This window comes from Pseudonaja textilis, chromosome 5 (assembly GCF_049901715.1).
Source record: "Pseudonaja textilis isolate UNSWEBS1 chromosome 5, rPseTex1.2, whole genome shotgun sequence".
In the NCBI taxonomy this organism is placed as follows: domain Eukaryota; kingdom Metazoa; phylum Chordata; class Lepidosauria; order Squamata; family Elapidae; genus Pseudonaja; species Pseudonaja textilis.
In genome coordinates, this window is record NC_141994.1 from 25,455,640 (window position 1) to 25,470,876 (window position 15,237).

Genomic DNA, 15,237 nt, shown 5'->3' on the forward strand with positions numbered 1-15,237 from the left:
CTCTCCTGAGCTCCATTTTCACTGGCAGAGGCACTGTGGGCCCCTCCTTTGCTCTTACCTGGGCAGTTTCACAGGCCAGATCTAAGCACCTCACGGGCCTTGAGTTTGTACACCCCTGATCTAAACGAATGTAGCCATTTCCAACTGGTTGGAGGAAGCACCAAAGTAGAAGAGGCATTTTCTCCACAGGGCAATTTCAATCAGGCTCCAAGAAAAATAGTACAGAACTCAAAATAACATGGAGGCAAAAAGAAAAAAGAAAGAAAGATGGACAGACTAACTTTAGAAATCAAAGATAAGGGTGAGACAGAGGATTATGAAGTTTGGAGTAAAATGGCTAGAGTCAAGGAAAAAGAAAGAAAGGGTTGATGCTTTAGAGGAATGAAAGCTAAAGTTTTGTAAACCAAAGAGAATGGAATATAATGGACAAATACGAAATGATACAAATGCATGGGTATAAACGATGGTTGTAAATATGTATATAATTGTAGATAAATGTAGATAAATGTAAATAGAAATAATATGCAGTTAGCACTATACTAATGTGATGACCTGGGATGTGGCACAAAAGAAACAAAGTCACAAAAGTAGGTCAAGTCCCTTTAATTCCTCCAACTTGGCCTCCAATGTCCAGTTATCATAGGCTGGAGAAAAAACTCTCCCAAGAACATTCTTTAAAGGGAAGAAATTCAGTCTGAACCAAAACTACATATAAATTATAAATAAAAACCAACACAAACCAGGGCAGGATAAGGAATTGCAGACTTCAAAAGGTAATGAAAAACACAGTTGAGAGGATGCCAGAACTCAGATAAGACTTGACAAACAAAGATAATTCACGCTTTATTTCCAGCAAGATTTTGTGTGTAAACGCCCTTTTTAAATCCTGCTTTCCCAGCTGCAGCTAATGAAGGGAATCAGGGCCCTTTTCTCCCCCGTAACCCCCGTAACTCATGTTGCTCCCTTCTCTGTTCCACCCTGCATGCCCTAGGATGAAGAGGGGGTGGGCCTGGGTATCCTCTGAATGCCCAGCCAGACTGTGCCCTTCCCCAGTTTCCTCCACAGCCACCACAGCCACATTCCCTCTCCCTGTCAGCTGCTCAACCTCCCCCTTGGAATCAGACTCCAACAGGTGCATGACAACTAATAACATAAGGGAAAAAGGAAATTAACTGTTATGTGTATCTCTATACTATAGTTTATATGGCCAAAATAATGGCCAAGAAAGTCGCGCTGTGTTCAATTGTTTTTAATGTTTATTCAATAATTTTTTTAAAAAATAAAATAACGTGGAGGCCATTTCTTGTATTCTCAGAAGACAGCTGACTCAAACTCAGTTGTTCTAATGTTGCTGCTTTTTCTCTCTCTCTCATTTTTGTTTCCCGCAGAGCACTAAGAAAAATTAAGCATCACTTCATCTTTCCTATTTTGTGGCTGAACGAGGTGAGTAAGTTTTCTTTTTCAATTGTTGCCAACCTTCCTTTTAGTTTGACCAGTCTGGGATCACTGTTGATTGAACCAACTAAAAAACAGAGTTGGGGGGGGGGGTGGAATCCCCAGAAAAATCTGCTTCTACATGATCATCTACTAACCATGGAGTTTGTGTCAGTTCTCCCATCTGGGAGAAGATCCAGGGATCCTGCCCTTAACTGGTTCTGCCTTCCTATGAAATGAAACCAGTAGAAATCAACTTCCAGGATCACTCGTTCTCTCCTTTTCCAGTCTTTGCTGCTCCCCTCCCCCATGTAAACTTCTCAAACCCATTATGCAGAAGGAAGCACGAAAATTCTGGGTGGTTTCCTTTTGGATGACACGAAGTCATCTTGGCCATCAATCAGATGTTGCTTTGCTACCTTCTTGCCTTTGTGCTACAGTATTTTGACTGCAGGAATGAAAATTCAGTACTTGGCCATTCTGGTTAGGGGTTTTCCTCTCATTGCTAACTGGGGAAGGAGCAAATCTGTCAAAAACCCAGGGCTGTAGAAGTGTATCCCTGTGGCTGCCCACCTCCCCTGCAGCCATCCATTTTTGGTACAACAGAAGAGGGACATTATTAAACACACAGGGACTAATAGCATTCATAACCCTTGCATTTTTTTGGTATTAAGTCACATGTCTGTGGAGATTCTCAGCCATCCAGATCAGAATTGTCCTGAAGATGCTTTATTAAAAGGCAACTGGACTTACATCTGGTTTAATAGCTCCATTACATCTGGTTTAATAGCTCCCAAGGTGTTTGTTTTTTCCAAAAGGCAATTGGACTTCGCTTTTCCTTTCAAGACATTTCACTTCCTACCCAAGAGGCTTCTTCAGTTCTGACTGAAGTCAGAGTCAGAAATGAGTCAGAACTGAAGAAGCTTCTTGGATGAGAAGTGAAACATCTTTCAGGAAAAACAAAGTCCAGTTGCCCTTTGGGAAAAAAAACAACACCTTTGGGGCTATTAAAGTAGATGTAAGTATTCTTCAGAGTTCAGTTCCTTGCTATGTTCAGTTCCACGCTCGGTTCCTTCCTCTTTCTGTTGATTTACCATCTGATCGCAGAGAATCTGTTTGCTACTTGCAATTGTCATCTTCTTCCCTACTGCAAGCTGGATACTTTATTTTATGCAAAATTGTGCAAATTGCAAAATAACGCTTATTTGGGAAGAGCATTCTGCTGCTGCATGAGTGGGAGGGTGGCCTAGAGGTGAAGCTCTCGCCTCACAATCAGGAGACTGTGAGTTCAATCCTAAGTAGAGGCAAATATTTCTCTCTCTGAGGACAATGAGAATATATCTGCTGAACAAAACTCCTCATTGGCAACAGGAAGGGCATCCAGCCAGTAAACGCTCAGCATTCAGACTCCACCCCCCCAGACTCCACCCCCAAAAGGGATTATGGGGTCATTAAAGGAAGATAATGATTCCTCTGCTGCTGCATATTCAGATTGTATTCTTCTGCTGGAAGGATGCTGAAAAATGCTTTCTTTCTGTCTCTGTCTGTCTGTCTGTCTCTCTCTCTATATATATTTCCAGACCGCTATTATTGGTGATGAGAAAGCAGACATTTTCCGATCCAAAGTGACCAACAAGATCAAACTGCTGAACTTCCTTCAGCTGACACTAATGATCATCGGATCTGTGATCTTTCTGGGATTCCTAGTTGCTTTCTTCCTATGCAAAGGAAAGAGCCCCAAATAAGTAAGTGACGTTTGGAATTAAGACCTGCAATCCATTAATTCAGAAGGGCTCTTGGCTCCACCAGATCCTATGTGGCCTAGGACATTATTTATTTATTTATTTAGAAAATTTGCATTGCCACCTACTCGCACATGGAAACTCAAGGCGGCTTACCAGGATATAAAAACACTATATAAAAGAAATAAAAAGAAGCATAATGAAATAAAGCCCTAACCCATCCAGGTGACAACACACATTCATAACAGGCATTTAATGGGACTCCATCCCGCTCTGGGTTCCCCAGGCCTGCTGGCAGAACCAGGTCTTCAGTGCCTTTCAGAAGAATATTATAGAATATAGAACAACAGAGTTGGAAGGGACCTTGGAGGTCTTCTAGTCCAGCCCCCTGCCTAAGTAGGAAACACTACACCACTTCAGACAAATGGTTATCCAACATCTTTTTAAAAACTTCCAGCGTTTGCAGCATTTACAACTTCTGGAGGCAAGTTGTTCCACTGGTTAATTGTTCTAACTGTCAGGAAATTTCTCCTTAGTTCTAAGTTGCTTCTCTCCTTGATTAGTTTCCACCCATTGCTTCTTGTCCTATCCTGAGGTGCTTTGGAGAACAGCTTGACTCCCTCTTCTTTGTGGCAACCCCTAAGATTTTGAAACACTATTATCATGTCCTTCTTTTCCTCAGACTAGACATACCCAGTTCCTGCAACCGTTCTTCATATGTTTTAGCCTCCAGTCCCCTAATCCTCTTGGTTGCTATTCTCTGCATTCTTTCTAGAGTCTAGGTTTGCCTAGCCTAATGAAAAGAAGGACTAGGAGTGACGTGGTAGCAGTCTTCCAATCTTGGAAGGTTTCCTACAAAGACGAGGAGATCAAACTAATTTCCAAAAGGCAGGACAAGAAGCAATGGTTGGAAAGTAACCAAGGAGAGAAGCAACCTAGAACTGAGGAGAAATTCCCTGACAGTGAGAACAATTCATCAGTGGAACAACTTGCCTCCAGAAGTTGGGGTGCTTCAACACTAGACGTTTCCAAGAAGAGATTGGGCACCAATTTGTCTGGAATGGTATAGGGTCTCCTGCTTGAACAAGGGGTTGGACTAGAAGACCTCCAAAGCCCCATCTCTTGTTCTGTTATGTAGGACTTTCAGTTATTGATCCTTACCAGCAGCAGGAAAATATAGTGATGGACACTGATATGTTTTAACTAAGGCTATGGACCCATAGCTTGAGGAAAAGATGAAATAATAATATGAATCTTAGCATCTTGGCTCCAAGATGCATTCAAATAGACATTAAGTCCCAGTCAATCATCTTAACATTTCTGGATTTATCAGACTCATTTGTGTTATTTTCTTTTCTCGGCCTGCAGAAAGATGCTGCTGGTGAAAGCATCCATTTCTTCCAATTCCCAGCGGAAAGTAGACTTGCCTTCCTGGTGTTGGTGTTGGTTGTGCTCTGTATATGTAAATATCCTGGGGAAGATGCCTGCAATACAGCGGTGACAGATAAAGTCACTTTTTCTAACCAGAACTCCACTGACATTCAGATGCCCTATTTTCACCTCATCAGAAAGACTGGCATGAAACCTGAACTTCTGGGTCTCTCTGAAGAAAATCCCATTTTCGCCCACTTCAGAATGAAACTCCAATTTGGACTGAAGTTTGTTCTGCCAATTCTGCAGCTTGACTGCCGTTTCCTCTGGGTTTGTTTGTTTTTTTACACCTTGGGCGTTGAAGAACGAGAACTGAAGTTACAAAGTTACACAACTGAGTGGCTGGGCTGGAAAAGGATGATGATTATTTTTTGCCTCCCAGCCCTCTGAAGAAAAGAGCCCTGTTGTGTTTGTCTTCAAAAGCTGTGACTTCTTTTTTTGAAGAAGAAGAGGAAGAAAGACCAACAATTGTAGAATATTAATTGCTAGTAAAAGACTTACTGAAAAGTCCTGTTTGATTATTTGGGTTTCTGTCCTCCTCACCCCAAGCTCCCCTAACCTTCCCGCTCTGCCTTTTGCAAACTTGCAAAAGTGGTTTTGGGGTACACTGTTGTGGAAAGATCTTGGGAATAACCTAGCAATAAGCATCTTAAAATAGGCAGCCTTAATATATATATATATATATTCTGAGGTTCTCGCGGGTATTTGTATGTGGATCTTTGGTTGTTCGGGTTTTCTCCTGCGTAAGATTCGAAGTATCTAGGCAACGTTTCGATGAAGTCTCATTCATCATCTTCAGGCTTCTGTCTTCGGCTCTCTGCTTCTCAGAGTGATGTGAGCTCGCAGGTGCTTCTTCCTTTTAACTGCTAGTGGGGGTGTGACTTGATTGGGTGGGGGCTTGGCTGTGTTCTGATTGGGTGTGTGTGTGTTCTCATTGGTAGGGGGTTTGGCTGTGTTGTGATTGGTTGGGGGCTTGGCCATGTTCTGATTGGCTGGAGGCATGTTCTGTTCAGGTGGGGGCTTGGTTGTGCTCAGGTTAGTCTTAGTTGCTGGGGGATTTGAGCTGGTGAACTGTGATCCTGCTGTTTGGCTTCAAGTTCGTGGTCGTGCTGCATCTTCATAGTGGGTGTCGGTTTGCTTCATGCATGGATCGGAGGGGTTTGAAGTGGGTAGTGGTGCAGCTTCTGGTCCGTGGTTGTGTCTCGTCTTCTGAGTGGGTGTGAGTCTGTTTTCTACGTGGAAGTGTGGTGGTGGCATCTTGTGTGGCTCTTATGGGTGTGGGCCTGGTGTCATTCTTCATGTTAGATAGAAAAACGCCCACACAGCATGAATAAACGAGATGACACCTCCCGCCTACCAGCCATTTGGAAACCCGCCCTCATGAACAGATGAGTACCTAACATGAAGAAGGACACCAGACCCATACCCATGAGAGCCACACAAGATGCCACCACCACACTTCCATGTAGAAAACAGACTCACACCCACTCAGAAGATGAGACACGACCACGGACCAGAAGCCGCACTGCAGCTGCATCACTACCCACTTCAAACCTCTCCGAACCATACATGAAGCAAACCGACACCCACTATGAAGATGCAGCATGACCACGAACTCGAAGCCAAACAGCAGGATCACAGTTCACCAGCTCAAATCCCCCAGCAACTAAGACTAACCTGAGCACAACCAAGCCCCCACCTGAACAGAACACGCCTCCAGCCAATCAGAACATGGCCAAGCCCCCAACCAATCACAACACAGCCAAACCCCCTACCAATGAGAACACACACCCACCCAATCAGAACACAGCCAAGCCCCCACCCAATCAAGTCACACCCCCACTAGCAGTTAAAAGGAAGCAGCAGCTGCAATCTCACATCACTCTGAGAAGCACAGAGCCGAAGACAGAAGCCTGAAGATGATGAATGAGACTTCATCGAACGCGTTGCCTAGATACTTTGAATCTTACGCTGGGAGAAAACCCGAACAACCAAAGATCACATATATATATATATATATGTTTTCTGAGGTTCTCATGGGTATTTGTATGTGGATCTTTGGTTGTTCGGGTTTTCTCCTCGTAAGATTTGAAGTATCTAGGCAACGTTTCGATGAAGTCTCATTCATCATCTTCAGGCTTCTGTCTCCAGCTCTGTGCTTCTCAGAGTAATGTGAGATTGCAGCTGCTTCCTCCTTTTAACTGCCATTGGGGTGGGACTTGATTGGGTGGGGGCTTGGCTGTGTTCTGATTGGGTGGGGGTGTGTTCTCATTGGTAGGGGGTTTGGCTGTGTTCTGATTGGTTGGGGGTTAGCCGTGTTCTGATTGGTTGGAGGCGTGTTCTGTTCAGGTGGGGGCTTGGTTGTGCTCAGGTTAGTCTTAGTTGCTGGGGATTTGAGCTGGGGATTTTACAACCAAAGATCCATATATATATATATATATATATACACACATACATACATATATATATATATACACACATACATACATATATATATATATATACACATACATACACATACATATATATATATATATATATATATATATATATATATATATATATATATATATATATATATATATATATTTATGGGGGGCTCCAAGCATCTTGAAAGGCAGTATTTTTGGCTCTGCCAAAGGTAGGTGAGGTTCTGTGTCACATATGGGCGGTACTCATTTGGGAGATGAAATATGAGCTTGTTTCAGCTTGTGACATGTGGCTTCCCAGTTTCAGAAGGAATGAGAAACTATGCACTTTGGCAGTCCAGTAACAGCAACATAGAAAGCCAGGGTTGAACCACAATGGAGAGGAATCCAGTTTCTAATCCTTTCTCAGCCACAGAGTTTCCATGAGTGACTTTGGGTGAGTCACATTCTCTTAAACCCAGCCTATTTTGTAATTATGTAAAAAAAAAAAATAATGGTAGGAGTGCTATTATGTCACCCTGATTTTCTAAATTAGAAGTGTGGTATGCAATTAGTACATCAGTGTAAATATGAGCCAGATGGAGTTTAATAGACTTGTGTTTTGGTATCTGTTCTGACCCGGCTCCCAAACATGACAAACCCTCTGTAATTAAATGAATGATTACTTTATTAGGAGCACCAGCAGCCCTGTCAAAAAGTCAGTCTCTCTCTCTCTCTCTCACACACACACACACACACACACACACACACACACACACACACAGAGCAGGGTAACAAGTCCATCTGTCTGGGAGATGAATAGTTCTGCCACACCTACTCATCTCCATCCCCTGCCTTTTATCCCCAGAGTTAGGATGGGGCTTTGCTAGCAGCAGTGGCTTTTCTGTCCCAAAGACCGGCCCATAGATTTCCACTGCTCTCCTTTCCTTTGCCTTCTGTGCATCCGTGCATCAGGCACTGGACTCAGTTATTCCTCTTCTTCCTCATCAGCCACCTCCAGACCTGGGGACTGTTGACTATCCATCTAAGGGCTGATGGATGGCCCAGGCTCTGCCTCCTCTCTCTCTCTGCCAGCTCCATTCCCTCCCCCCGCCCTCAGAGTTCTCAGGTTGCCTTGATGGTGACCCTGACTCCCACACTGCCTCCTCCTCCTCCTCCTCTGATTTAGCTGCTGGAGTGGCCAGAGGCCAACAGGCCACAACACTATCACCGAAATTAATTCATTTCATGAATGAAGGCACATGTACGTGTGCCCGGATAATTCTGCAGGAACCATTCTGAGTCGGTCACCAGGAACAAAGATTTATTCTTTCAAACTTCTGGGCTCATGCTGGAGCCCGTCCTCACCTCAGGGGATTTCTTCCTCTCTCCAGCATCTAGAACTTGGAAGAATAAATCTTTGGTCCCGGTGACCAAGATCGGATCCTGCATTATTCATTCATCTTTAAAAAAAAAAAAAATTATATCTGACCTGAAGTTGGAGAGAATGTAAACTTTAGGTGTTGGCAAACAGGTGACAATGGTGCATCTCAGTGAAAATGGGAATAAAGTCATTGAGGCCACTTGGAGGTTTGTCTGTGTTCTCGGGGTCATCTGAATAATGAAAATGTTGTACCTCCAGGTGGTCTCAATGACACTGCAAAAAGGATGCAAATGACCAGCTGTCTGCAAGGAGTATAAATCCTTTGGTTCCCCTCCATCCAGTCAGAACTGAAGAAGCTTCTTGGATGAGAAGCAAAATGTCTTCAAAGAAAAACAAGAAAGTCCAGTTGCCTCTTGAAAAAACACCTTTGGGATAACAATGACCTGGATGATGGAGAATCTCTACAAACCACCAAGGGTTGCTTGAAGTTAGATAACCAAAAATCAGTTGATACCCAGAAATTCTTTTCTGATCAGCAGAGAGGATCCTGCCATCCTTCCAAGACTGACAAATTGGGATCATTACAGGGAAGAAATGGTTTAGGAACTTTAGAGTGGAGTCAGCATAACATAGTGAATCAATAATTGGGAACACTAATAATCATATTAGTTTTCATATAGGAGTGATTGTATTACACAATCGTAGGTGATACCCATGAAATGAGGATCAATGTTAAATAGTTTTATTCTTTCAAGTCAACAGTTTGCAGCCAGCATAAAATCAGCTGAGTAAGAATTCAGGACACCCTTATTTGTGAAGGGACAGGGTGTATTCTATTTTGGGGCTCTCTGGTAATATGCATTAATAAACATATTAATGTTCTTGTGTCTGGGCACAACATGTTTGCTGCTGATGACTTTTTGATGACTCCTTGCCTACAGGGCTGTCTTTGCACATTTGACTGGGAGATGATAAAAACAGAATTGGATTGGAACAGCTTGTGATTTGATTGGTTGCTTTGGGTTATATTGTGTAAAGCTTCCTGTTCTTCCAAAGTGAGTTGTGATCTCTAATTTTTATTAGCATATTCTTACCATCTTCTTTCCTCCTGGATGGAAAGGGACCGAACCAGTGGTGGGATTCAATTTGTTTTACTACCAGTTCTGTGGGAGTGGCTTGGTGGGCCTGGCAGGGGAAGGATACTGTAAAATCTCCAGTCAGAGGTGGCATTTGCTGGTTCTCTAAACTATTTCCACTACCAGTTCTCCAGAAGTGGTCAGAATGTGCTGAATAGTACCTCTGGACCGGACTGATCCATTCTCCAAAGCACCCGAGGGCAGGACAAGAAGTAACAGTTGGAAACTTAATGAAAGAGAGATCCAAGCTAGAATGAAGGAGGAATTTCCTGACAGTGTGAGAACAAACAATCAGTTGGGAATGAGTTGCCTTGGGAAGTTGTGGGTGCTCCAACACTGGAAGTTTTCCAGAAGAGATTGGACAGCCATTTCTTTGGAATAGCATAGGGTCTCCTGCTTAAGAAGGAAGTTGGACTAGAAGACCTCCAAGGTCCCTTCCAAATCTGTTATTCTGGATTCTGTGTCCTATATTCCATGATCTCTAGTCCACATGTGAAAAAAGAACATGATACATCTTTGGGAAAGCTGGTTCTTTAAGCTTTCAACACAAAATGGAGCTAAGTGTAACAGCTCTGTGGAAACACACAGATGGTTTTCCAAGATCAACACTTGTTTACACTTTGTGTAATGGGACAACTCACCATGGCCAACTTGCAAAGGCAACTTGCCATGGCCAAGTCACCAGGGCAACTCACCATGGTCAACTCACTAGGGCAACTCACCTTGACCAAGTTTCCAAGGCAACTCACCATGGCCAACTTGCCAAGGCAACTCGCCATTGCCAACTCGCCAAGGCAATTCACCATGGCCAACTTGCCAAGGTAACTCGCCATAGCCAACTCGCCAAGGCAATTCACCATGGCTGACTAGCCAAGGCAACTCACCATGGCCAACTTGCTTGGGCAACTCACCATGGCCAACTCGCCATGGGACAATTCGTTGCAGGTCAATTCAACAATTTAATTTATTTAAAATAGTTAAAAATATATTTTAATTTTTGTCATTCACATTTCTTTTGTTCCTCCTTTGGCATCCTTTCTTCAATTATTCTATTCCACTATTTATTTGATATTACTGTAACTCTTGTCTCATGGTGAGTTGTCCCTTATCAAGTTGGCCAGTTAGCCATGGTGAGTTGACCATGGTGAGTTGGCCATGGTGAGTTGCCGTAGACCCAAACCCCCACATGACTGAGAGATCTACATGAAGGTCCTATTAATAAGTTGTCTGTAGGCTTTATAAGTTACTTCCCATATACATTTACTTTTGTGACAATTTGCTCTCTTATTTGATTATATGGCTCTAGTTTTGGAGGTACAGTAGGTGTGTGCCTATAACTCTAGTTCATTCTTTGTCTTAACCCACTCTTCCCTTCCACTTTGCATGATTCCAAGCTGGACATTCAATGCTTCGTCATCTGTTTTAAAAACAAAGATGACTTTGAAACATGGCTCAACACTCTGACAGCTTGGAGAGTGAAAGGAAGGTGGGGCCAATAGGTTACTTGTGCTGCCCCAGGTCATTGTGGTTTATGGGTTTTTTTTATTTGTCTTCCCCAAGCAATTCTCTTTAGCTGGCTTTATAACTGTATAATTGCTGGGGAAAAGGCCCCAACCCTCTTGATAGGCTGCACCGGGAGATATATTTAGCACAGCAGGCAGAGGGAGGCATTGCAGGAAGCAGCAGGTGTGATGACTCAGGATGTGGGCAGGAGAAGTAATTGCAGACATTAGCTGTTTTATTAGCAGTGGCCATGTTGATGTTAGCTGGGTGCAGCTGACACTAAAATACATCATTCATTTCCCCCCTGACCCTGGTCTTCCCCCCACCCCCTGGATGTATATTCTCCAATGGGACACATCCATAGCCAAGAGTCATCAATATGCTCTCCAGTAATATTTTTGCACTTTGGGCTGCCAAGGCAATTATCTGAAGCATTTGAAGAATGCACTATATTCCCCCACTCTCTTTCTACTGGCAACTAAAAAGACCAAAGGAGTATCTTTTTAGTTGACACCATACACAGACCCTCCTTCTACTTGCTGTGCTAAATAACTCCCAGTGCAGCCCATCAAGAAGGACAAGACCTTTCCCCCAGCAACCTGGCAGACCTCCGTTTCTTTGCCCTGCATGGTCTGAGATCTATCACAGCAAGCAGCTCCTCCTCTTCTTCACTGGCTTGCAAGTGTCCCCAGACAAAGCCTCTTTTGCTGGAACTTCAAGGTCAATAATTCCTGACGTGCCAAGAATGATCTCAGTCTCTTTCAAACCTACCTCTGAGGAAGCATCAAAGGAGTTGTCCAGAGGAGACATCATATTACTTCACAATGGACTTCTCTTTGGACTTGATCTGATTTTCACTTAGAGATTTGGGTGTCCAGGAACATTTTTGATTACAGGAGATAATCAGCTTATGTCGATTCATTTAACAATTGTTTGAAGTTACAATGGGACTGAAAAAAAAAGTGATTTATGACCAGTCCTCACACTTATATTCTATTGTCTGAAGGATTTTTTTTTTCTCCTTAGGATTGAGTCTCCCTGAGATTAGGAAATAGTTTTGGTGCTGAGGGAAGCAATATTTCCTTACTAAATTGCATGTTTTTTAAATAAAAAAAAAATCCAAGAGCATTTGGGATATTAAGAAGCCAAGAGAATTCTTTTTTTAAAAAAATATTTATTGGTTTTTAAAACAAACATAAACAAATAAAACATAAAAAACATCAAGCCATCTTCCATATATATACATACAGTGTGCCGGTTGGTTTATAAATTGTTTTGTGCTTCCATTTCGTAGTCTTCAATTACAATTACATTGTATATATTCTCGTATTTTCAATCAAGTATTAAATACATTAATATCATTATTAATCATTTGACTATACTTTTATTTATTCATATTTTACTAAATAATCATATTTTACTTAATTTGTTTTATGACAGTTCATATTATCATCTCATATCTATCCTAGAATCATTTTGTAGATATAATAAGAAAAAAATACATCTTTATATATTTATTATTTTCTAAGAATCTACATATTTCATTACTATGTTTTATTGTCTAACCATTGATAGATCCCAAATTTTATAAAATTGTTTATCATCTTGTTCTCTGATTTCAAATGTCAATCTACCCATTTCAGCACATTCCAATATTTTCTTAACGATTTCTTCCTGTGATAGTATTTTCTCATTTTTCCGGCTTTTAGCAAATACAATCCTAGCCGCTGTTAATACATTTACAATCCGGCATTTCAATTCTTTACTATATATTTCAGGTAAAATTCCCAATAAAAATATCTCTGGTTTCAAATCTATATGCTTTTTTTGTCATTTTTTCCAACCATTTGTGGATTTTAGTCCAATATTTTTTAGCATACGCATATGTCCACCACATATGGTAACATGAGCCAGGTGTCTGATGACATTTCCAACATTTTTCAGATTTGTTCTTGAACATTCTTGCTATTCTTGTCAGGGGGAAATGCCACCTGTAAAAAATCTTATACAAATTTTCTTTATATGCTGTTGACATTGTCATTTTATAATTTTGAGACCACAATTTTTGCCATTTCTCTAGATCAATCCCATATCCAAAATTCTTCCCCCAAGTAATCATTGTTTCTTTAACTTGTTCTTCTTCTAGTTTAATTTCTAATAAATATCCATACAATTTTTTAAATCACCTTTTCATCAGTACCTGTCAAAATCTTATCTAAATCAGTCAGTTTATCATAGAAACCTTTTGTTTTAGAGTCTTTATCATACCTTGAATGTATTTGCACATATGAAAACCAATTCATCTTTATACCTTGTTCCTCTAGTTTTTGAATAGATTTAAGTTCATCCTTTTCATTCAATATTTCACCATATCTAACTGTTTATTCCTTTTTGTATATTATAGGATAAGAAAATGCTTCAATAGTCGATAGTCAGATTGGAATTTTCAAATAACATTGTCTTTTAATCTTCTCCCAGTTTAACCACAGAGACTCCCATATATAATGTCTTCTAAAATACCCCTGTGTTTTAGTTCCTTTATACCATAAAAAAGCATGCCACCCCCAACAACAGATCATGTCCTTCTAATGTCAACAATCTAGTATTTCTTAATGTTATCCATTCCTTAACCCACATCAAATTTGTAGCTTGGTAATACAACTCCCAATTAGGTAAACCAAATCCTCCTCTTATTCTAGCATCTTGCAAAAATTTTAACTTTATTCTCGCTTTCTTACGTTGCCATATATATTTCAACACAATTTTATTTAAATCTTCAAAGTAATCTTTTCCAAGCCTAATTGGAATTTTTTGGAACAAATATAAAATTCTGGGTAATATATTCATCTTGATTGTTGATATTCTCCCTATTAATGACAGTTGTAAATTTTCCCATTTTGCCAAATCTAGCGCTATCTGCTGCTTAAGTTTGATATAATTATTCTCTTTTAGTGTACTGCATCTTGCTGTCAAATATATCCCCAAGTACTTGATCTTATTCATGACCTGAATTTTCAATAGATCTGCCAGTTCTTCCTTTTGTCTTGATAGCATATTCTTTGTCAAGATCTTTGTCTTATCTTTATTTATTTTCAAACCTGCCACTTTTCCATATGTCTCTATCTTTTCTATCAATTTTGATGTTGTTTCTAGTGGGTCTTCTAAAATAAAAACCAAATCATCTGCAAATGCTTGCAACTTAAATTCTTCCTTTTTAATTTTCATCCCTTTTATATCCTTTTCTTCTCTAATATTTCTATTTAGCACTTCCAAGGTTAACACAAACAACAGAGGTGATAGTGGGCACCCTTGTCTTGTTCCTTTTCTTATATCAGCAGAGTCTGTCAGTTCTCCCTCTATCATTACCTTTGCCGTTTGCTTATGATATACAGCTTCTATTGCTTAAATAAGTTTTTTAGCAAAGCCCATCTGTTCCAGCTGTAATAACATAAATCACCAATTCACATTATCAAATGCCTTCTGTGCATCTAGAAATATCAAAGCCATTTGTTTTTCAGGATGTGCCTCGTAGTATTCCAAAGTGTCCAAGATTACTCTCATATTATCTTTAATTTGTCTCTTTGGCAGAAATCCATTTTGATCAGGATGGATAAAATTGTTTACGTTTTTGTGAAGTCTTTCTGCCAATATTGAAGCAAAAATTTTATAATTTGCATTTAGTAAGGAAATAGGTCTATAGTTCTTGATTTGTAATGGATCGACCTCCTCTTTTGGGACAAGTGTAATATAAGCTTCTGACCACGATTTAGGTATCTTCTTCTTTGACATAACTTCTAGCAATGGAAGGTTCAATGGTTCTTGTAATGTTTTATAAAATCCTGCCGGAAGTCCATCTGGGCCTGGTGCCTTTCCATTATTCTGCTTCTTGAGTCCTTCAGTTAACTCCATCATCGTTATATTGCTTTCTAACATTGTTTCAATCTTTAGGTATCTGGGGTAAATTAGCATTCTGCAAATACTGTTTAACTCTTTCCTCATCATTCTCTTGTGTGTATAGTTTCCCATAATAGTCTCATATGATTTCCTTCTTCTCTTTACTACCATAGCAAATTTGGCCTTGGTCATCTATTAATTACAATATTTTCCTTGATTCTGTCTCCTTTCTCAATTTATATGCTAACCATCTACCTGATTTATTTGCATCTTCAAAGTAGTTCTGTTTAGCACCTCTGATTTTC

The 15,237-nt window shown here is 40.6% G+C and overlaps 1 protein-coding gene across 9 annotated transcripts in view; it reads left to right on the forward strand.

The window, feature by feature from the left end:
* The window catches only part of LOC113436599 (platelet glycoprotein 4-like), a 56,740-nt gene extending 51,626 nt beyond the window's left edge, over positions 1-5,114 (forward strand). For all 9 annotated transcript variants that reach the window (XM_087934380.1, XM_087934381.1, XM_026701088.2 and 6 more), the window contains 3 exons: positions 1,389-1,443; positions 3,015-3,179; positions 4,545-5,114. In XM_087934380.1, the coding sequence (XP_087790506.1) occupies positions 1,389-1,443; positions 3,015-3,179 (220 nt within the window). In that variant the 3' untranslated portion in view covers positions 4,545-5,114. The remainder of the gene's footprint in view (positions 1-1,388; positions 1,444-3,014; positions 3,180-4,544) is intronic.
* Positions 5,115-15,237: the final 10,123 nt, after the last annotated feature.